General features: G+C 39.7%; 1 protein-coding gene across 1 annotated transcript in view; it reads left to right on the top strand.

The window, feature by feature from the left end:
• The window catches only part of CPA6 (carboxypeptidase A6), a 409,345-nt gene extending 401,304 nt beyond the window's left edge, over positions 1–8,041 (top strand). Inside the window, exons 13-14 of the mRNA XM_057307941.1 lie at positions 31–115; positions 5,794–8,041. Coding sequence (XP_057163924.1) covers positions 31–115; positions 5,794–5,981 — 273 coding nt within the window. The 3' untranslated portion in view covers positions 5,982–8,041. The remainder of the gene's footprint in view (positions 1–30; positions 116–5,793) is intronic.
• The last annotated feature ends 16,806 nt before the right edge of the window (positions 8,042–24,847 follow it).

Genomic DNA, 24,847 nt, shown 5'->3' with positions numbered 1-24,847 from the left:
GTGATACCAGCTCTCCCTTTTCCCTCACAGGAATCTGCAGCTTACAAAGCTGTGAATGCACTTCGGTCAGTATACGGAGTACAATATAGATATGGACCTGCCTCCAGCACATTGTGTAAGTTTCCTGTGTATTTTGTGTTAGAATCATCTCTTGAACCAAGATCCTGACTTCCCTTTTAAAAAACAGAAGTGTGTTTCCTCTTAATGAGAAATTTTTAACAACCAAATTAGCCAAGGAAGATGGAGGGAGTTTATATTTGATTAGTTTTACACTGCTTGACATAAATCATTATACCAATTGAAATAAATTCTAAGTAGAGAATATTCTAAGTGTGTAGTAATGACTGCAAAGTTGAATTGAGATCTTACGACGGTAGAAAGTACCCAAATGGGCTCCTTGCACAATTGTAACTACTGTAAGGGTGGAAATGGGCCTTGAGAATATAATGAAGTAATGTCTCAGCCCAAAAAGAGCTTTCCTTTTATTCCTCTCCTCCACCATTCTTGTTTTGAAACTGTATTTCTTATGTAACACCTTTGGCTGAACTTCCCCTGAAAAGGTGATTAAAATACTTTTTTTGGTTTTTAAAATGAATTTATTATTTTAATTTTAGGTAGTTAACACACAGTGCAATATTGGTTTCTGGAGTAGAATTCAGTGATTCATCACTTACATACAACACCCAGTGCTCATCATAGCAAGTACCCTCCTTAACACCCGTCACCCATCTAGCCCATTCCCTACCCACCTCCCGCCATCAACCCCATTTGTTCTCTATCATTAAGAGTCTCTTATGGTTTATTTCCCTCTCTCCTCCCCACCCCCCATCCCATATGTTCATCTGTTTTCTTTCTTAAATTCCACATATGAGTGAGATCATAGGTATCTGTCTTTCTCTGACTTATTTCACTTAGCATAATACCCTCTAGCTCCATTCATGTCATTGCAAATGGCAAGATTTCATTTTTTTGATAGCTGAGTTATATTCCATTGTATATACATGCCACTTGTTCTTTATTCATCAATTGATGGACAGTTGGGCTCTTTCAATAGTTTGGCTATTCTTGATAATGCTGCTATAAACTTCAGGGTGCATGTATCCCTTCAAGTCTGTATTTTTGTATCCTTGGGGTAAATACCTAGTGGTATAAATGCTGGCTCATGGGATACTTCTATTTTTAACTTTTTGAGGAACTTCCATAATGTTCTCCAGAGTGGCTGCACCAGTGTATATTCCCACCAACAGTGCAAGAGGGTCCTCTTTCTCCACACCCTCACCAACACCTCTTGTTTCCTGTGGTGTTAATTTTAGCCATTCTGACAGGTGTGAGATGGTATCTCATCATGGTTCTGATTTATATTTCCCTGATAACGAGTGATGTGGAGCATCTTTTCATGTGTCTCTTAGCCATCTGGATGTCTTCTTTGGAAAAATGGCTATTCATGTCTTCTGCCCATTTCTTAACCAGGTTACTTATTTTTTGGGTGTTAAGTTGGTAAGTTCTTTGTAGATTTTGGATACTAATCCTTCATCAGATAGGTAATTTGCAAATATCTTCTCCCATTCTGCAAGCTGCCTTTTAGTCTGTTGACTGTTTCCTTCACTGTGCAGAAGTCTCTTATCTTGATGTAGTCCCAATAGTTCATTTTTGCTTTTGTTTTCCTTGTCTCTGGAGATGTGTCTAGTAAGAAGTTCCTATGGCTAATGTCAAAGAGGTTTCTGCCTGTGTTTTCCTCTGAGATGTTGATGATTTCCTGTCTCACATTTAGGCCTTTCAGCCATTTTGAATTTATTTTTGCGTGTGGTGTAAGAAAGTGGTCCAGTTTTATTGTTCTGCATGTTGCTATCTGAGTTTCCTAACACTATTTGTTGAAGAGACTGTCTTTTTTCCCCTGGATATTCTTTCCTTCTTTGCTGAAGATTAGTTGACCATATACTTGTGGGTCCATTTCTGGGTTCTCTATCCTGTTCCATTGATCTATGGGTCTGCTTTTGTGACAGTACCATACTGTCTGGATGACTACAGCTTTGTAATATAGCTTGAAATCTGGAATCATGGTGCCTCCAGTTTTGTTTTTCATTTTCAGAATTGCTTTGGGTATTTGGGGGTCTTCTGTGGTTTCATATAAATTTGAGGATTGTTCTAGCTCTATGAAAAATGCTGGTGGTATTTTGATAGGGATTGCATTAAATGTATAAACTGCCTTGGGTAGTATAGACATTTTGACAATGTTTGTTCTTCCAATCCAAGAGCATGGAATGTTTTTCCATTTTTTTGTGTCCTCTTCAACTTCTTTCATAATTGTTCTATAGTTTTCAGAGTACACATCTTTTACTTCTTTCTTTAGATTTATTCTTAGGTATCTTATTCGTTTTGGTGCAATTGCAAATGGTATCAATTTCTTGATTTCTTTTTCTGCTGCTTTGTTATTGGTATATAAAAATGCAACATTTCTGCACATTGATTTTATATTGTGTGACTTTGCTGAATTCATGTATGAATTCTAGCAATTTTTGGTGGAATCTTTAGGGTTTTCTACATAGCATATTAGGTCATCTGCGAAGAGTGAGTTTGACTTCTTCCTTGCCAATTTGGATGCCTTTTATTTCTTTTCACTGTCTCATTCCTGAGGCTAAGACTTCCAGTACTATGTTAAATAGTAATGGCAAAAATGGACATCCCTGTCTTGTTCCCAACAGTAGGGGAAAGGCTCTCAGTTTCTCCCCATTGAGGGTGATATTAGCTGTGGGTCTTTTATATAGGGCCTTTTGATGTTTAGGTATTTTCCACCTATCCCTACTTCACTGTGGGTTTTCATCAGGAAATGATGCTGTATTTTGTCAAATGCTTTTTCTGCATCTATTGACAGGATCATATGGTTCCTACCCTTTCTTTTATTAATATGGTGTATCGTGTCAATTGACTTGCAAGTATTGAACCACCCCTGTAGCCCAGGAATAAATCCCACTTGATCATGGTGAATAATTCTCTTAATGTACTGTTGAATTTGATTTGCTAATATTTTATTGAAATAAAGAGCAACTGGGTATACGGAAAGAACTTGAACAAAGAATCAGAAGACATGGATTCTAGTCCTTCTTTTGCCACTAATAGAAATATAATCCTGGCCAAGAAATTAATCCTGGGCTTCAGTTTCCACAATTGTTAAGTGAGGAATTGGACTAGGTCATCTCTCATGGTCTTTCCTATATGACTTGGAAAATCTAGATCATACATTTCTGAATGTCTATGGATGCACACACACATGGGTTGTATGTACACATATAGATAGTGACATCCAATTTTGCTTTCAGTGAGGTACCAAATTTCTCCTTGATTTCTTTAACCTACCAATTATTATATTCCATATATAACCACTTTCTTCAGCCTTCAAAGAAAAGTTCAGTTTTAAGCAATTAACATTGCTTATCAAATAAGTTTATCCTAATAATGAATGTCTTAAGTATCAGAATTGTTTTCAAAGTCTATGATTATTGGTGTCATGCTGACTTTTTTTTAGATCTGTTTTTCATGGGATGCCTGGGTGGCTCAGTCAGTTAAGCATCTGACTTCAGCTCAGGTCACGATCCCAGAGTCCTGGGATCAAGCCCTACATCAGGCTCCCTGCTCAGCAGGGAGGCTGCTTCTCCCTCTCCTTCTCCTTCTGCTCCTTCCTCAGCTGGTGCTCCCTCTCTCTCTCTCTCTCAAATAAACAAATAAAATATTAAAAAAAAAAATACTGTTTTCCAGTAGTGCCACGCTGAAAAAGGAAATATAGTATTTTTTAAAAATCATATTATTATTACCAATATAATATGTATTAAACATTAATTTTTAAAAATCTTACAGTCTACCTTTCCAGCTTGATATCAAGCCACAGTCATAGTATTATATTTACCAAGAACAACCTGTTACCATAGAAATGAGGCTGTCACATCACCACGATGTAACTGTTGGCACATACTGACTGTGACTTTGGCTTCTATGACTACTATTTGCAATTCCAGTGTACTCTAACCCGAGGGACAACAAAGCCACAGCCTACCTTCTGTCCTTAACCAAAGAAAGGCGAGCCTGAGAAACAGCAGAGTATTTTAACTGTTATCTTAACATCATTTATCTCTAACTTGTCCTGGCAAAAATAGCATAAAAAGTGTATTATTTGAGCAAATGAACATGCTCTGAAAACTTTTTAATAATATTAGTGTTAGGTCAGTCTGGATCACATTAATTTCAAGAAGAAAGTCTGTAAAGATTCTTCTCTTTTTATTTTTTTTAAGATTTTATTCATTTACTTGAGCGAGAGTGAGAGTGGGAAAGAGTACACAGAGGGAGAGGGACAGGCAGACTCCCCCCCTCCAGCAGGGAGCCCAGCAATGCGGGGCTCGGTCCCAGGACCCTGAGATCATGACCTGAGCTGAAGGCAGATGCTTAACCGACTGAGCCACCCAGGTGGCCCTATAAAGATTCTTCTATAAAAGATTTATTTATAATTAGTAAGAGCCTTCTATGCTAAAAACTACACACTAGGCACTTTGGGGTGTAAAGATGCAAAATAATAAGGGCTTATGTATCCTAGCACATTGTTTTGTTTAATTTCCACAACAACACTATGCAGTAGGTATTATCATCCCTTTTTCTAAAGGGGAGATTGAGGCTTAGACAAGTCACAGTAGGTGGTAGGATCAAGCCCTTACTCTGCCTCTAGTGTCTATACTTTCAACCTGTGCTGAAAAGCTGGAGCATGTGAGGTCACAGCAGCCAGAAAGAGAGAGAAATGCCAATGAATTATCAACTACACTGAATGCTGTTGAGAGGTTGAAAGTGGGGTCTGCAGGGGGAAAAACAAAGCAAAAGAGATTAGGCCTGCTGTCATTGGTGACCTTCAAGAGCAAAGTTTCATGGACAGGTAGAGGCAAGAACCAGATTGAAAGGGGTTGAGGATATAGAGGCAACATATATAGATTCTCTTTGTGTTCTAAAGCCAAAGGACAAAGAGAAAAAGGATGGCATATAGCAGGGGAAGGAAGTGCCGTACGGAATCGGTGCTGGAACATTTTGGCCAATGCAGATACAAGAGAAGGTGGCTTCATTAATGAAACTACGTCCCAGAGAGGGGACCCTCTCACTACCAAGGAAGACAATGATGAATGGACTCAAAAGATGACACCTGTAAAAACAAACAAACAAAAACAAAAAAACAAGCAAGAGCTCCTCCTCTGAGCTGGAAGGAGGACAGCCAGAGAGCTGTGATGTCAGTAGAAAAGGTGGTGGGGTGATTACGTTTTATTTGCATGAGGACAGTGGTTAAGTGAGGGGCAGGCCGACAAGAGCCTGAGAAAAGTTCAGTAAATGAAGGTCTAGAAGAAGGAGCCTGGAGCAGCATTGAGAACAGAGCACATCAGTTGACGAGTGTGATTTCACAGCAAAGTCCTTCTCCAGCTCCCTCTCAAGGAGTAAAAGCAGAGAAACTGGGCCAGGGATTAGTTTGTTTATAGATGACTGAAGTCGGGGTGGAAATAAATGTTACTGAAATTGAGGCTGAGAAACTTTGAGCTCATCACACTGGAAAAGCATTACTACCTAGACTAGATCCTCAACGATGATGGCAGGTAGGATTTTTAAGTTCCATGAGCCCAATGCCAAGGAACTACTGTTAAATCATTCTTGTTGAAACAGTGTTTAATGAGAAGGATTTAGGATAGCCTAGTAAGCAAGTACTATATATAAACTTTGAAAACTATGCAGACTCTTCAGTGAGGCTTTTTTTTTTCTTTTTTTAACTTTTAGATGTGAGCTCTGGTAGCTCAATGGATTGGGCCTACAAAAATGGAATACCCTACACATTTGCTTTTGAGCTTCGTGACACTGGACATTTTGGATTTTTACTTCCAGAGATGCTCATCAAACCCACCTGTACAGAGACCATGCTGGCTGTGAAAAATATCACAATGCACTTACTAAAGAAATGTCCCTGAGACCACCCAAGGGTCAGGTCAACCACCAGACAGAGAGCTGATTCTGTGCAAGAGCTAGCCGGCAGTGGGTGGAAATTGCTTTTAAAAAGAAGGGCAGCTTCTTAGAATGAACACATCTGTGGACTTTAAAAGGACCTACTTATGCAATTCAAGTTTCTGTGGCAATAAGAAAATGGTTTAAAAAATCTGAGCATAGCCTAGTTTGCTGTAAGAGAAAGCATCCATTTTATATCCCTTTAGAGTCCTATTTGATTAAGGGGAAGGGGGATATTTTCACTCATATTGTCTCAAGAAATGGTCAAATTAAGGATTTTACTGCAATAAATCTCCTTTTCTCAATTAAGATCTTGGCTACTAATGGTGTTTAATCACTTGGTTTTCATTTGAAATGGAAACTTTTGAAATGGAGAGAAATGTATTTCTTTAAAAATATACAAGTTATCAAGACCTCAGATTCTTCACCTCTTCACCCTCTTCACCTCTTCACCCTCTTCTCCTCTTCACCCTCTTCACCTCTTCACCCCGGCATTAGTGCATCGTGTACCTCTAAAAATATAGCAAGATGGAGCATTCATGTTTAGACTCTGAGAATACCACTTACAAAAACAGAAGGAAACATTAACTGAGGGGCCAGACACAGCGTTAAGAGCTTTACACTAATAATCTCATTTATGCTCAAATACTATGAGGTATATATTCCTATTATCCTCGTTTTTCAGATGAGGAAATTGAGACTTAGAAAAGTGATATAGATTTCCATTTCCAGGAATATGATGAGATAGGTATCTGGACAGCTGGAAACAACTACAACTTCTGGACAAAATATAATTTTTTAAATCATCCTTAAAACATCAAACAAAAAAAAAGTAGAAATCTCAAGCTAGGCATTGAATGAAGGCAGGAATCTAGAGAAGCAAGTGGTGTACTGTTATCCTGACAGCATTTGTCAAACCAGGTGAGTGCAGACTTTGACTTTCACAGCATTTTGCAGAATGGGAGCAGAGAACAAAGCCCAAGGCTACTCCAAGGTGGGAAGTCTAATAGCAGATTCTCCTCCTACCAGAATTCTAGAATTCTATACCCTCAGGGTAAGGGTAAATTACAAAAAAAACCCCAAAATACCTTCAATGGAAAATTGACTATTTCAATTTTGGCAAGAGTAGAGAGGGGAGAAACTGCAGCTGAATCATAGGTCAGCTTTTTCTGGTTTGTGGCCCAAATTCAGGCTACCTAAATGGTCCGATAAACCTCTAGCCAAGAATTTAATTCCGACCAATCCCAGATTGATTGTACCCTCCAAGTATTTGGTAGAAGGAAATGCAAATCCCCTTGGAGGATTTATGTGACCAAGACACATCATGAACGCCAGGATGAAAAGATGAGCCTGAAAACTTCCAGAAGGGAGAAAAAAATGATCACAAAGGAATGAGGACTAGAGTAACATGAAACTTCTCAACAGCACCAGTGAAGCTGAAGACAATGAAGAAATGCCTTCAGAGTTTTCAGGGGAAATTCAATCCTAAAAATCTACACCCAGCAAAATGATCAATGAAATGTGAGGGTAGAATACAAACATTTTCATAAAATTGAGCTCCTAAATTATGAAGCTTTCTCAGGAACCTCCTGAAGGATATGCTCTACCAAATTGAGGGAGTAAACCAAGAAAAAGATGTAGGATCTCAGAAAATGGGAATTCCCACAGGAGAAAGGGATGGAAAAAATCTCAAGATAATGGTGAAGGGAAAAGTCCCAGTAACCGTTGTATACCAGGCTTAGAGAACCACCAACTTGGAACAAGAGAAGGAGAGCTGAAGACTTGGATGAAATTCTCCAAGATAAACACAACACAATACATGTTGAGAGGCACTTTTTACTTCTATCAGAAAATCTGGGGATGAATTACTAATAAAAGCACAGAAACCAGGCAAACAACAACAAAATGCAATAGTTAACTCTGGTGAAAACAAAGAGCTATAGAAGAGAAGAACTATAATCATGGCATACTACATGACTCAGCTATGGACAATTATATAGTTAAAATAATGTTAGCCCTAAATATTGATTTAACCAAAAACTATGATATAAATATATTTGAAGGGGAGGAAGAAGTAATGTATGTGAGAGGAGGGGTATAGGAGAGCTAAATCTTCATCTGCCATGGTAGAAAGTAAATAGACAACATCTAAACCTGAAAGAAAAAACAATCAAGTAACATCAGGATATGCATGTTATTTAGACATAAGAAAGTAAATTTAAGAAGAAATAATTGAGAAGATTAAGAATTATTGGACTAAGGAGAGGGAATTAGGAGAAAGGAAGGATGGGGCAGAGGACTACTGTTTTTAATATAAGCCTTGTCATATTATTTGACTGGTTTTTTTTTTAATTATGAAAATACCACACAAAGTATATTCCTTTTACAGGAAGAGTGTTCTTTAAAGTGTACTCCCAACTATTCACCATCCAGTCTTTTTGATGTTTATAAAATATACGTTATTTCCATTAAAAAATTAAATTTAAATTAAAAAGAAATATTAAATGAGATTATATGTGGAATGCTTAGCCCAGAACCTAGAGCATAGTAGATATTTCTACGCTTTACAAATCTAATATATCTTTTCATCTTGTAGTTCCAGTTATATATTTGTAGGAATGGATCTAGGGCAGATTTGAGGCTCAGGCCTGCTAAGAAATAGTACACCTGGGAATTTAAACTTCAATTCACCCCATCTGCCAGTAAATGCTCAGAAATGACCTGGAGCTGGGCGTGATTTTATACTAGTTATTTCTACCCATAGCAAAGGTGAAAAGCAAAGTGTCCAGAATAACCAGAAGGACCAGAGGCTTACGAAGATTCGCAAGGATGGAAAGGTCCTCCTTCTCAAAGGACCTGACAAAGATGCACAGAGTCACCTTGTGTCATCTAGTGGCCTTTGTGGACCCCTGACTCCAGGAAACTCTTCCCTTTGATTGGGAGCATGCTGTGTATCTCCTGCTTTCTTAGCTTTCTCTGTCCACAGCCTTCGCTGGTATCTGTTGATGCCTTTCTGTCAAACATTATCACCCCTGCAACAACCAAGCAATAAACAAGTCTTGGGGCGCCTGGGTAGCGCAGTCGTTGGGCATCTGCCTTTGGCTCAGGGCATGATCCCAGCGTTCTGGGATCGAGTCCCACATCAGGCTCCTCCGCTGGGAGCCTGCTTCTTCCTCTCCCACTCCCCCTGCTGTGTTCCCTCTCTCGCTGGCTGTCTCTCTGTCACATAAATAAATAAAAGCTTAAAAAAAAAAAAAGAAAAAAAATAAGTCTTGAATATTGGGGGGGAGGGGAATTTACAGATAACCCCCAAAATTCATCTTTTATTATATTTTTAATTTCCATCTATTCCATAACCTATGTATAAATTCAGTTAGCAACTTAATATAAAGAACTTGCATTTATATTATTTTTCCCTGCCCTTCACATTGTATAGGTACTGAGTATTTTTTCAAAGTGAAAATGAGGGCAACAGAAAATATACGATATGAATATCCACAAACTAAGTGGGTATATAGTTTCTTTATTATTCACTTATCCATTCAGAATGAAACTTTGCCTTCATGAACCTCATGTAAATTCTTTTTAATGATTACTCTCACATTTCTATAGCACTGTATATATTTTACAGCTCAAATTCTGTAAGTGGGTATTTTAATATTTATAGGCTATTTTCATTTTTAATCTTTTAAAACGTAAGTCACAAAATGTACAGTTGGAGGATGTATGTTCAAGGCACTCTGCTCGGTGCTATGTGTGAGAGGGGTGCTGAGAACAAAAAGTGTTTTATTTATATAAATACTTGCTTAGGAATATAAAAGTTAACTTCAAACTAAAAACACACCTGCATTTTTTAAAACAGTTTAGCAAGATACTCCCCCGCCCCCGCTACTATTAAAAGCAGTTTTATAGATTCTGGTTATGTTGAGTTATAGCTCTCAGACAGTTTTAGAGAGTATCTTACTTTCGTAGGGCTGCCATAACAAATTCCCACAAATTGGGTGGCTTAAAACAATAGAAACGTACTGTTTTGGTTCTAGAGGCTAGATGTCAAAACCAAGGTCATGGCCAGGCCCCCTCTGAAACCTGCAGGGAACCATTCCTTGCCTCTTCCTGGTTTCTGATTGGTTGCCAGCAATCTTTAATGTTCCTTGGCTTGCCGCTCCATAATTTCAAACTCAGCCTTCCTTTCATATGGCCTTCTCCCTGGGTGTCTTTCTGTCCTCACATGGCCATGTTCTTGGAAGGACACCAGCTATATTGGATTAGGGGCCACCCTTCTTCGGTACGACCTCATCTTAATGAATTACATCTTCAATAACACTGTTTCCAATAAGGTCACATTCTGAGGTACAAGCAATTAGAACTTCAATGTATCTTTTCGGGAGGAAACCAAACTCAACCCATAACAATAGACAAATATCGTGAGATGTAGATGTTAATGAGCCTATTTACAAAGCTAAAAAGTAGTGAATCTTGCTTGAGATTAATCTTTTGTTCTCAAGCCTAACTGTTGAGAAATACATACAACAATAGAGCATATTTTTAAAGTTCTAACACTCCCTGGTGAGATTGTTTTTAATAGCCTATTAATGGAAACATAAAAATCTATTCTTTATATTTAACTTTTCAAATAACAAAATTATAGTTCAAATTGTGGTTTACTTTTCTTAACACAGGAAATTTGTTAGTTTTAGGCAGTGTCGTATATTACCTTTGCTCTCAATAATGATTCTGAGCTGCTGCATCATAAAAAGTATTTACAGCTAAGTTATACTAGATCAAATCTAATTGATTAAATCAGAATTCTGTGCAATGTTAATTAAAGTATGCTTTAGATTAAGCAAAGTAATTACATGAGCGATTGCATTTAATGGAATATTTTCATGAATCAGAATATTGCATAATAAATCTGAAAACAGCCACACTGAATACCTAATATATTTCACAAAACGAATTGCACTGAGAACTGCTAAGACATCTGAATAAGTCACATGAAAATAAAGGCAACTTGAAGACCTTCTAAAGCGGACTCTAACTCCTTATTTCCAATGTGCTGCCAATCCCCTCACTGTGTTTCTGCTGTTATACCTTCTAGGACTGCTTCCTCTATCCCCAGGGGATGCCCGAAAGGAGTTCCGGCCTAGAGCATCCATCCTTGCTCTACAAGCCCAGGCTCAGTGAGGGAAGCACATCATATGATAACTCAAGACATGATAGTGTCTAGACTCTAGAGTACTATTCGCCTTACAATTTAGTTATGAGTTAAACTAAGAGAATAGCTCCCCACATAACACTGAAACAGTGTGCTCTCAATTTCAAACAGACTCAAAAGTAAGCGCTTCCCCAGTGGGGAAGAATTAAAGGTAAGAGGAACACCCAGCCCCTCCATGAAAGTGAGCCAGCAGTCCAGTGTATATGCTCTGAAAGAAATAATTTGCAACAACCAATGACTGGTGTTATGTTCAGTTATTCAATTTCTATTACAGCTATACTTTTGGCAGAAGCACAGATCCCTGCTACCCTAGGTAGAATTCTTCAGTAATTTAAAGCTATATTCAATATTCTAAGGGAGACTGGTAGTTGCTCAGCAGAAATTGTGTTGCTGGATGTGTTTAGATCCAGCTGTCGTTCGCAAGCAATATTGGTCTGAAATATTGAATAAGGCTTTCATTTGGTAGAGCTGCAAACATGAATGGGCAATTTAATGGCTTCGTGCCAGGGTCAACAGAATTTCATAAAAGAATGAATATTTGAAACAAGTGTCACTGCACCTGTCACAATCATGGGAGATGTATAAGGACATCCTAAAAGGTAGCACTGAGCTAACCAGGAGTGGTCAATAATCGACTAATCAATAATTGGTAGAATTTACCACACACCTCCAAATTAATTTTGTACAGGGAACTTGAAATCAAAGTAATATTCTTTTTAGACTCATAAACATGAACCCTAGCCTCTATCTTCCCTTTAAAATACTTGAGAGTCTATTCCCTTTTATTTATTATCTTTACCTAAACTGCTTTCATTTACAAGACATTTTGAGGGGCGCCTGGGTAGCTGTCAGTTAAGCATCTGACTCTTGGTTTCGGCTCAGGTCATGATCTCAGAGTTGCAGGATCGAGCCCTGTGACCAGCTGTACACTCAGCTCAGAGTTTGCTGGAGATTCCCTTCCTCTCCCTCTCCCACTCGCTGTGTCTCTTTCAAATAAATGAATAAAACTTTTTAAAAAGACACTTTGAATCACAATCAACATTTCAAACAAAGATCTTACAGCAATCTACATATTCTGTTAAGTCCGTTTAATTATTTCAAGTAGTTCTTAAATATCATTAGTAAAGTGTCCCTCCTATGACTGGATACAAATTTTTAGTACAGAACTGTCTTCTCCCTTCCCCTTCCCTTAAGGGCTAAAGATAATTCTGCATTTGCTTGTCTTAATCTCTTTTCTCTGCCCCCTTCCAAGTCAAGTTCTTCCTTACTAGACCAGTTCCTGAGCTTTGCGATGGGAAATTAGGATGGAAAGCAGAAGGGGGGCAAGAGGGTCCTTAGACAAGGAGTGGGAACGCTCCAGGGACTTGGAAGGCAGGGATAGCTACACTTTGTAGGACAATGGATAAGAGAGAAAAGAAGGAACCTTTTTTTTTTTTTTAGTTTTTTATAATAATTTTTTATTATATTACATCAGTCACCATACAGTACATCCCTAGTTTTTGATGTAAATTTCCATGATTCATTACTTGCATATAACACCCAGTGCACCATGCAATACGTGCCCTCCCTAATACCCATCACTGGCCTATCAGAAAAGAAGGAATCTTAAGAACCATCACTGAAGATTATATATTGCTTTTGTGGTGTTCAACAGAGACTTTGAATTTACCAGGGCATGTTCTTTTAAGTACATCATTATTTGAAAACATGAAAGTCTGTGCCATTTATTATAACTTCTGTGTGTTCTTGCTATGTCTAAGGAATATGGAGTTTTAAGAATCCTGTCTTCCTGGGTGCCTGGGTGCCTCAGTCAGTTAAGCATCTGACTCTTGGTTTCAGCTCAGGCCATGATCTCAGGGTTGTGAGATCAAGCCCTGCATCAGGCTGCACATTCAGTGAGGAGTCTGCTTGGGCTTCTCTCTCTCCCTCCCCCTCTACCTCTCCTCTCTCTCTCTCTCTGTCAAATAAATAAATAAATAAAATCTTTTTTAAAAAGATTCTTCCCAAGATTTGGTTTGCCAATATCTTTTGCAGAACACAGGCATGTGACTTAGGCTCCCCAAATAAGAATAGATTCAGAAGTGAGTACATCAAGTTTCAGTTAAACAAGATGGACAAGTTCTAGAGATCTGTTGTACAATATCATGCCCACAGTTAACGATACTGGATTGTACACTTAAAAATCTGTTGAGAGATCTCATATCAAATGTTCATACCATAATTTTTAAAAAGCAATATAGGAAATTTCAAGGAGAAAGAGGAAGAGGAAAAGAGGAAGGCAACTTGAGAAAGGAGGCACCACATAGAATGCATGTGAGGGCAAAAATGGCAGGCGAATTCATGCTGCAGAAATGGCAGGGGTAGCGCGGGGGCAGCGGCAGGTCCCTAGTGCTTGTGGGAAAGGAGCGGGGGATGATTAAACTCATCAGGCCGGTTCTAAAGCCTATAGTTGGATGTCATTTCCAGACTCAGCCTTGAGCTGGTTCTCCCATAAGTATCTATAGAATAAACTTTCCTGCTTCATCAGACAGCATCAGTTTCTGATACATTTTATTGAAACTGTTATTGGTTCGCATATGAGAATAATGGCTCAGTTTTTCATACTTAATTTCCAATACTCTAATTTTATATTTAGCCCAGTGATTATTTGCTGGATAATGTTACTTGTAGATTTTAATCACTGGCTTTTAATGCAAAGTAAGATTTTGTTTTTAATATTAACAAAAATGACACAAGTACACCATCAAGTAAGATGTTTTTAAAATTCCAAATGTAATTGCTCTTGTAAAGACAGGACACAATGAAACAAGGAGTATGTTTGCCTTTACCTCTAGAAAAGAGAACAGGTTCTGCTTTAGCAGTCCTGGGTCTCTAAGTCATATTCTAGAGGAGTCCTCCTTTAGTTTTGATCTCTAAGATAGGACTAACAAGACCTGTATTACAGGTATATTGTGCGGATTAAAGAAGGTAACATATGAAGATTATCAGCGAAAGGCTTGAGCCCTACATCATCCACACCAATCAAAATTTTCTAAATTTTACAAATATGCAGGAACATAGGGTAGGGGATGCAGGCTAATATTTTTACTGGGGGGAAGGTAGTAATCTACTCAAAGCATATAGGTATCTTCATTGATTATGGGCAAATGATCATTAGGATTCGACATTGATCTACTTTTTTCACTCTCGAGCTACTGGGCACCTTTTTTCACTAAAGGAAACTCATTTTTTGTCTATAGTATACTGGTGACAAAGTAAGTCAACTTAGAAAAAGGTTTTCAAAAAATATCTCAACTAAAAGTAGAAGGAAGTCATCTAAATATAGGCTTTAATGGGGGGGTATTAACCCTATTTAGGGCTCCAGGGTAGTAAAGATTTTATTCCTAAAAGCCTAACCCAACAAGATTAAAATAGCTATTAGATACATTTACCATTCACTGTATGCGGCAATCAAGCAATCTGCCAAAGAAAAATGCATGTCCCAAAGGAATTCATGCATTTATCCAAAGACTTACTGAGCAACCACTCTGTGACTGATAGTGTCTCCTTCCAAGGTAATCCACAAGCAAAACTGTAAAGAAGGTGAAGTTCTCATCAACTCCTTCTCTTGACAACTTCTCTGTCTCTGGTCAACCAGCACCCTCTGCTGCCTCTCACGCCTCAGGAAATCCCACTACCGCCATCACTATCCCCAGCTGAAGCACCCTTCTCCGGCCTGCCTTTCCAAATACAGTTGATCATTGAACAACTTGGGTTTAGACTGTGTGGGTCCTCTTATATTTTTTACTGTCCAGTGCTGTAAATATTTTCTCCTATGATTTTCCTAATATTTTTTTCCTCTAGCTTACTTTATTGTAAGAATACAGTATATAATACATATTACATACAAAATATGTATTAATTGACTGTTTATGTTACTGGTAAGGCTTCCAGTCAACAGGTTATATTAGTAATTAAGTTTTAGGGGAGCTAAAAGTTATTTGAGGATTTTTGACTTTGAGAGGGGTCAGTGCCCCGAACCATACCATGTTGTTCAAGGGGCAACTGTACGTCTCAAACTCCAGATTCCTGTCTATAGGAAGTACTCTCATCGAGCTATCGGAGGGTGTATTTGTCTGCTCAAGCTGCCATAGCAAAGTACCACAGACTGGGGGACTTAAACAACAGACATTGATTCTCTCATTCTGGAGGCTGGAAGACCAATATCGGCCTTGCAGACAATTCAGTTCTTAGTAAGGCTTCGCTTGTCGGCTTGCCTTTCATTGACCAGATGGGGGAGGCGGGAGGGAGGGAGGGAGAAAGGAGGAGGAGAGATACAGTGAGAGAGAAACCGAAAGAGAGAGAGAGAGAGAAAGCACACAAGCGCCCTAGTGTCTCTTCTCATCGGGCACTATTCCTACTGGATGGAGCCCCACCTTTGTGGCCTCATGTAACCTTAATTGCTTCCGCAGAGGCCCCATCTCCAAATTCATCTATACGGAGAGTTAAGGCTTCAACATATGAACGGGGGAGGACACAACACTCAGTCCATAACAGAGAAAATACTGTTAAACACACACTATGAAAGAATTTTAACCCTCTTACAGAATGCAGAGAATAATTGCTTGTGGCAGGGACTAACTGCTTAATAAGTGTAGGAAAAAATTTCTAATAATTCAGGAGGGCAAGTACATCCCACGCTGTTCATATAGCACCCGTGTCCGTGCTCCGCCACTGGGTGCGGGCACATTCTCGTCCTAGCTTGCACCTGTTCCTGCATCTTCAGTGCCAGTCGGGGGGGCTCAGTTTTACCACTCCACTGATGGCTGGACATGGAATCACACACTCCAGTCCCCAGACTTTCAGGCCATGGCCCATTTCTGGACCTAAGCCATGCCCACGGCTTTAAGTTCACAAGTCAGGGGGACATCATCTCCCCTATTCTATATGGGGAACACAGCCATGCCTGGATTGCATCCCCAAAAGTTCTCAACTGCTCATGCTGGTGCACACACAGCAACAGACACATAAGTTTGCATATCCTTGACCTTGAGGTTTTCCTTCTGTATTTACCTGCTTTTGGGGGAATCAACCACGGAAGTGTCCAAATTAAATTATTTTACCTTGTTAGTAGATACAGATGGCATTTAGAAATCTTAAAGATTGCTTTGCTTTTTCCTTGGAAACACAAAAGAGTCAAGATGTACAACATATTTTTTTTTGCCCGTCCTATTCCAATGTAGGAGTCTGAGCCTCTCTGCTACCTCAGCAGATACCTAACCTAAATAGCTATTCTTAAACACACACACAAAACACACACACAAAAGAGAAGTCTTTGGGAACCTTCATTTACCACAGACCTGTGCTCCAAACATTTGTACTCAAAGAATTTCCAAAATAGAATTTGTGACAATAATACCTGAAAACCGGTTTTAGTTTTTTTAAGTACATTATACTTTCCAGTAATCTGACAACATCTCTGGGAATTTAGATAGTAACATCTGAGTGCTACCTACACAGTAAGCCTAGCTCAATTATCACTTGCTAATTGCTATCCAATCATTTGTAAAAATTGAGGCACAGAATATTTAAGTGATTTGAATATGATTTCTTATCTAATTGGTGGCAAAGCTGAGAATATAAGCCAAGTCCTGAGATTTTTTTTAAGTTATAGAAATTTTTTAACTGTACTATGAAGATAGTATGGTATCATAAACACCAGGCTCCCAATATCCAGTTTCAACAATTATCAACATCTTATTTTGCCAAACTTATTTCGTCTTTCCTCTAAGTTTTTTCCTGTTGCAGTATTTTTTTTTTTAAGATTTATTTATTGATCTGAGAGACAGAGAGACAGCATGCAGGGGGAGGGGCAGAGGGAGAGGGAGAGAGAGAATCTCAAGCAGACTCTGTGCTGAGCACAGAGCCCAACGCAGGGCTTGATCCCACAACCCTGAGATCATGACTTGAGCTGAAACCAAGAGTCAGACACTTAAGGGACAAAACCACCCAGGCGCCCCTCTTACTGCAGTATTTTAAAGCAAATGCTAGACATCATATCATTTCACCTGTATATACTTCAGTATATATCTCTATTAAGGTATTTCTTACATTTTACATCTATTTATGGTAGATCAACAATTTCCTAACAGTGGCCAAAGGACTCAAAGACCTAGCAAAATATTCTAGTACTCTAGAAACACCCTATGTGTTTCTCTCTCTCAAAAGAGGAAATTCAAATCGATTTTAGTAGACCAATAAAAAGAAAAATAAAAAGCAAAAACCCAATAATCTTTTGATAGTAAAAATTTAAAACATAAGTTTCAAAGTTACTTTAAAACATTTCACTATGTTCCAGTTCTACAAAAAGTACAAGCAAATCTCACTTATCTTCCTCCAAGAAAGCCAGTTTCCTGGAAGAAGTCATGGTGTGGAAATTCCATTTGGGGTAAAATCCTAAGGTTATATGAAGACTGTGTTTATATACCATCTGCTATGGAAATTGTGGTGGTGTTTAATAAAATATAAATGAAATTCATGAGGGTCTCACCTTGTTGAATATTTATTTGGTATGTAATTTAGCAAAGGTTCTCTGATGTTCCTATTTTATGACTTTATCAAAATTTTCATCCTATTCTAATTTTAACATGGGATTTTAATGTCACACACATTAAAAGGCAATCTATTCACAACAGAGGCACTTAACCTATAGCGTGGCTATAAAGTCTGGCAACATGGACCAGTATAAATAATAAATGGTTTCTTGACATTACGGGACAATACCTGAGATGTTTGATGTGTTACCCCTCATTAGTGACACACAGCGTAGTGTGCTAGACGGAATGGCAACGAATAGGGTAATTCACACAGTATTTCTAGCAATCCTTGCACATACATCTGTAATGCATCGCCTCCAATCAGTTCCCAGATGCGATCCCTGAAATCAGCAATGCCTGGGGATGTTAAAAATGTAAATTTTCAGGCCCTCACCCCAGACCTAATCAATCAGAAAGTTGGGCTCAACAGTCTGTTTTAACAAGCTCTGCAGGAGATTCAAATGCAAGCTGACGTTTGAGAAACACATGCTCAGATTTCGTGTCTCTGATTTTCACTGAAAACAAACCAACACACAAAAAAATCTTGCCCTTTCTGCATACCCCAAGCATAGGGTTGCCAGATTTAGCAAATAAAAATATTGGATGCCAGTTAAATTTGAATTTCAGATTAAAAAGTTTTTAGTGTAATCATGTCCCTTGCAGGTATGTCCTATGTCTATGTACCCCATTTATGAAAGGGATCTGTAAGTATCCCTGTAGCATAGTTATACTAACGGATTATTTGTTGCTTGTCTGATATCCAAACTGAATTTTTCATCCTGTGCCCTGAGTTCTTCTGGCAGCCATACTCAAGAGTGTTTTGATCTGGCCAGCAGTCGGCATACTCCACAGGGCTATGTCACCTCACCAGTCTCTCACCCCTCTGGGGGCATGTGGTGGTTAGTCTCTGAGTGAGCTGCCCTTGCCTGTCAAGAGCGTACACTCACTGCTGTTCACTTAACATGGTCAAGCTGGGCAAAGGGTCACCTATATTGGTGGCTACCCTGTAGGTGGAAATATTGGGTGTTGGCTAAAGACCAAAGCTAAAGAAACGTGTACCAAATCTCGTCTAACTACTTTGAATTCATGAAATGTAAAAACATTTTTTCTCTCTGTTCAAAGAACTTTGTTTCATGCAAGATTCTGGATTTCTAATAAGAAATAATGATGGATAAAAATGTTTTAATATGCCTTCACGGAGCTGCATGCTACTGATGAGTCCTTTCCTTTAACTGTCCCTACTTAAGTCAGAAAATTAAGGCCAAATAAGTTTGAAATCTAAATCTTACCTGAATTAGTTTTATACAGTCATTTCTTTCTCATTTTTGAGCTGCCATCCTGTATACTTTTTAAATTTACATAAAGTGCATAGATTTTAAATACACAGTTCAATGAGTTTTGACAAACATATACCCCCACCCCAGCAAAATTTAGAACATTTCCTTCACTCTAGAAAACATCCTCAAGCCCCCATCTAGTCAATTTCCCCTCCAGAGGCAACTACTGTTCTGACTTTTGTCACAGAAGTTTTGTTTGTTCTAGAACTTCATGTAAATGAAGTTGCTTTCATTTTCACATATTCAAAACATATCTTTCTATAAAGCAGGGAATTTATCATGTATTTTTACTTCTTTCCTCTGAAATCACTGTAAAGCCCTAAAGATAGTACCCCACCTCCCACCCTCAAAGAGAGGACAAGGATACTGGACGTGTATCTGGTCCATAGGGACGCGTCAGAACCTGAGAAAGTAACTAGAAGAAGGGACATGAGGCTTTAGGTCATGGATCCCTGGGTCCCAAGTCAAGAAGCACTTGGGCCAGGGGATTCAGGAAGGGATGGCTGTGAGGGGCACCACGAGAGCGTCTGGGAGCTGTGCCAGGTAGAAAACAGCTCTAGGACCTCAGCAGGCTGCACAAGGCAGCCCTGCCCTTGCCTTCACGGCAATGCCCACCACTAGGCCTCCGGTCATTTAGGGACCCGGGTCGTGCCACTACCCATATGTTCCAAGATATCTGCCATGAAGCATCCTAGGACCCTTAGGGTGGGAAGGGGCTCCTGTCTCTGTACTTTGGGGACAGCCTAGACTCTACTGGTATACCCTAAAGTAAGGGCACAGGAGTGTAGATACCCCTGTTCCAGCTAATGTAAGTTAAACATTCAAGTTATTTAATATTTTAGTGCTTTTCAAAGTACCCACTGGAGTAGCATCTAATTATCATTTTAAAAGTCTACTACCCAGACAGGACATAAAATTTTAAATACCAGCAGTATGTAATCTAATATTATCCTTTATGGGGAAAAAAAATATTTCTATGATGTTCCCTTTGGCTCACATTCCTGGGGGATGCAGGGATGAAAGACCACATACCTCCAAACAGACATATTACGAGTATGGTTCATTTACGTAGGTATGTACAAATGTTATCATCTGAGATGAATTTAGGAAAACACATACAAAGAATAAAACGTATTTTAAACGCGCCCCCAAATGTTGATGCTTATCACAAATCTTCACTTCCCCTGAGTTGTTCCCAGACTTCCAGGTTCCCTCAAAGGCAAACTTACCTGCAGGTCCTCTGTGAAGACTCCAAAGTCGTTCCTGTTCGTGTATGTCAGGTCCGGCCCTATCACCCTCGCCTCCTGGGTGTCTGAGGAGAAGCCTTGCACGATTACCTGGAACGCAGTGCCTTCCTGTTTCCCTGCTACTGGAGGTTGGGCGCTCCCGGAGCCGATTCTAGCAACGCTTGAGGAGCAAGATGTTTATTAAGGATCATCACCTGTGACACGAAGGAGGCAGAAGCAGGGCTGGATTGAGGAAGGAATTGCACCGCAACGCGGACACAACACACGTAGTAGGAGCTCTGGGACAACTACTCTGCAGGAGACTGTCCCCAGCCAGGCCAGAGGGCTGTGCCTCTATATCCTGGTCTCACCCAGTCACCAGAGGCAGGCAGCTCCAGGAAGGGGGCAAGGCGGCTCTCGGGAGCTGAGGCACACCCGAAGGAGCTCCCGCTGCAGACTGTCTGCCGACCACGGCCTCCGCAGTGGGCGGCCAAGTTCTTCCCCAAAAGGACAGGTAAGTACCTAGCACAACTGTGCTCCAAGTCAGTCTGCAAGAGCCGTGTGGTTCTCTCAGTCCCCCGAAGCACCGTGCTCAGCCTTGTCTCACGGTGGATCCGTGTGCCGGGAGCATCTTCACCATCCTCTGCACCTGGCAGACCCCTTCCCCTTCCTCAGATCTCATCCTTAGTCAGACCTTCTGTCACCCACTCCCTCATAACCCTCATGGGACTTGTAATCCGCTCAACCCCTTTATTCCCTCCTTAAACCCCCTCCGAGAGAGCAGGGGTGATGTCAGACTTGTTTGTGCGGTATTTTCAGTGTTGAGCAATGTGCCGTGCACAGAGTAAATATTCAGTGTATATTTTAGTTAATTTGATATACCTGCTATTTTAGTTTGGATTCCCCCAGAAGGAGCCCTAAGGCAAGGATTGAAGTACAAGCACATTATTTGAGAAGTGATTCCAGGCAACACGGCTGGGAAAGTAGGAAAGTGGCCCGGGAAAGGAAAGGCAGCCAGTTAATTACTCATTACCACTGTGGGCAAGAGTTTAATCCTGCTGGGGAAATCTGAGAACCAGCGTTGAACATGTGCCTTGAAGTTATTATCCACCCAAAATTGAGTGACCATCTATTGTGTGATTCCATTTATAGGAAATGCCCACAGTAAGCCAATTCAAAGAGACAGCAAGTAGATTAGTGGGTTCCAGGGGGTGGGGGAGGGGAGGATCAGGAGAAACTATCAACAGGTATGAGTTTCTTTGGGTAAGGGTAGAAATGTTGAGAATTAGTGGTGCTGGTTGTACAATATTGTGAATATGTAAAAAAAAAATCACTGAATTTTATACTGAGTTTTATGTTATATGAATTATATCTCAACAAAACAAATTGTAATAAACAAGGGAGCTGGGAAATTTATACACAAGCTCGATTCATGAGTCAGGGCCGATGTGAGGGGAGTGGTTAGTTAATTTCTACAGCATTTCCTGCCTGACCTCAGCAGACAAAATAGGCTCTGAGACTAGGGCGACTTTCAGGCAAAGAGGTGCAGATATCAGCACTTTGCAGTTTGGAGTCATGATACACTGAAATGGAAAGAATAAGGGGGTATGGATAGGGCCCTGATCGGGCCTGCTGTACTTAGTGAGAAATAAACCTAACAAACCCACCCAACATATTCAAAGATAGACCATTCCATGGAGAAGGAGGATTCACTCAGAAGACTCCAGCTCCAAGAACTGATTTTTCTAAACTTCCTCTGTAACATATTGATACATGGATGACATATTTAGGGAGCCAATTATCTCAGGTGTGATCCCTATTCAAGTAAATCCGGGGAAGGAGAAAAGAACGGTGCTTTCGTTGGAAAGTGCGATTGCAGTAGGTTGAATAATGACCTCCCCAAATATGTCTACATTCTAATCCTGAGACACTGTGACTATTCCCTTTTAAGGCAAAAGGGACTTGGCAGGTGTAATTAGGTTCAGGATTTTGAGATGGGGAAATGACGTTGAATTACCCAGGTGGGCCCAGTGTAATCACGCAGTCATGAGGGGGAAGAAGGTGGCTCAGAATCGGAGTGGGAAGGATATGTAACAGGAAGGGCAGATGTAGGGGTGTCATACTCTGAAGATGGAGAGGGAGCCACAGGCCGAGGAGTACAGGCGCCACTCGAAGATAAAAAAAGGTAAAAACAAAGGTTCTTGCCCTCAGAGTTTCTGGAAGGAACCAACATGCCAGTAATGCTAACATCTTGACTTTTTACCCCAGTGAAAATTATTGCACATTTCTGATCTCCACAACTATAGTAGAGGAAATCTGTGTTGTATTAAACCACTAAATTTGTAGTAATTTGTGACAACAGTGACAGGAAGCTAATATACTTTCCCAGATGGTATGAAAAAAATAATCACCCTCACTCCTTCCCCAGAATACGTTATACAATTGGAAGGGTCTTAAAAATCACAACGAAAATAAAATACTTTGTATCTTCATTTTATGTTCAGTGTAGTTATGTATTTTTTAATATATTAAAATATACTTACACTTGTCTTATGACTTCTTTTTAGAATAAGCAAATACTATTTCAAATAGAGTACTTGGTGGGGATTTTTTTTCATTTTAGCAAATTGAATGTTTCAATTTACCTTTTAGACTTTGGATTTATGAATTACATTCTGCCAAGTAAAAATTCTTACTAGAATACTGACGTAAAAAAGAAAAACAGTGGATGAATTCCCGGGAAATAACATGTTTACAACTCTAAAAGTATTGTAAAATTCAGTGAATTAAATAGAAATATTCCTACAGTAAATTTCCGAGCATATTCAATGTCAGTTGAAGGGAGCTAATTGCCAGGCATGACAGTGAGTATGTGAGGTTCCTGAAGGTGAGAATGGGACACAGGGTAGGATAAAGTAGCAAAGCCTTAGGAAAAGAGGGGGAAGATGAAGGGGGGGATAAAGGACCTAATGGACATGAGCTGTTCCAGAGTTTTTTGATAAAAGGCACATGTAACTTCTCTCTGATTTCAGTCTATGCTCCACATTATCACCAGATAATAGAAAACAAAATTCAATCATGTCCTACCTCTGCTTAAAATGCTCTGAAATTTGTTAGGTTAAAATAAAATGAAAATCCGTACTGCATAATCTCAATGGCATGCAAAGCCCTCCATGTCTGGATGCCAGCCCAATTATTTAGGCTTATCACCACCATCCCAATCATGCCAGACTCTCCATCGTTCCTGAAACATCTCTGCAACTCTCATGCCTCACAGCCTTGGCAAAGAATGTTTTCCCTAACTAGAATGAGTCCTTCTTGTCCTCACCAAATATCTATTCATCCCAACCTCAATATCCTCTTCTCCGTGAAGTTTGCACTAGAAAAAATAATCCACCTTGGGCCTTGAGCGCCAACCCTCCAGCTTCTTGCCAAGGATGCTAGGAATGCAAAGCCCTGACTAGTCTTTGTCCTGGCCGTTTCACAGTGCTGTATTTGCAGAGAGCAATCTTGAAGGCTGGAGTAGCACCTTGCTTGCTCTCACTGTAAAAATGGTAAATTCCTTCAGCTCTGGGTTCCTCTCCTGTAACACAACTCTTAGGCTATGCAGGCGTTCATCAAGGTCCACCTGAATGCGCCCCCCCAACCGTGGATGGGGGGAGGGGCACGTGGACTGGTGCTGACATCAGGCTGGTGCTGCTCCTCACTGTGCCACGAGTGATAACAGTTATTTGTCTCTGACCCAGGAGTCTCCTGTCTTCCATCAGGACGCACGGAACAGTACCAGATTGTTAGCTTCCAAGTAGGATAAAACCCCAGATTCTGCACAGTCCCGGATAGTTCCCCATCTCTCCAGACAGGGTTTGTGCCCTCTTATACCTGTGGTCCTGCAAATATTGGCTCAAATAGAATGTGTTCTTACATAAGGGCATGGGTTATGGCACATAAGCTGTTCAGAAAAAGGTTTGTCAAAAAAAAAAAAATATTTCCAGGTCAGCAAAGGTGTCTGCTCTGATAACTGCTTCATTTTCCCCTAACCAAAGCTGGACCCATTTAAATAGAACAGACAAAATAAGACCATTTTTTCATTGTCAGAGGAAAGTATTCTTGAAATAATGCTCTAAAGACCTGGGAGGATCTGAGTGACAATATTAGTCTGTTTCAGTCTTTCTTCATGTCACTTAATTTGGCCACATGATCCTGTTAACAATTCCTAGACTTTTTTTTTAATGCATTTTTAAAGCATTCTTTAGCCCAGATCATTCATTTTCTGTTCTTAAGAATTAAAGGTTAATTCCACATTTCGAGATTTTTAAATAAGATTTTTATCTGAATTTTGTAAGCTGGGGGGAATAAGCCTTCATTAATTATCAAATATTTTTCTCAGTGATTTTATCAGTTTTTTCAGCCAGGAGGCATAGCAGTACATTAATAAGCTGGAAAAAAAATGAATAAATAGAATCTTACTTGGTTATGAGA

This window comes from Ursus arctos, unplaced genomic scaffold (assembly GCF_023065955.2).
Source record: "Ursus arctos isolate Adak ecotype North America unplaced genomic scaffold, UrsArc2.0 scaffold_6, whole genome shotgun sequence".
Lineage (NCBI taxonomy): Eukaryota > Metazoa > Chordata > Mammalia > Carnivora > Ursidae > Ursus > Ursus arctos.
The sequence above is the reverse complement of the archived record's forward strand: the minus strand, read 5'-3'. Positions and strand labels throughout refer to the sequence as shown.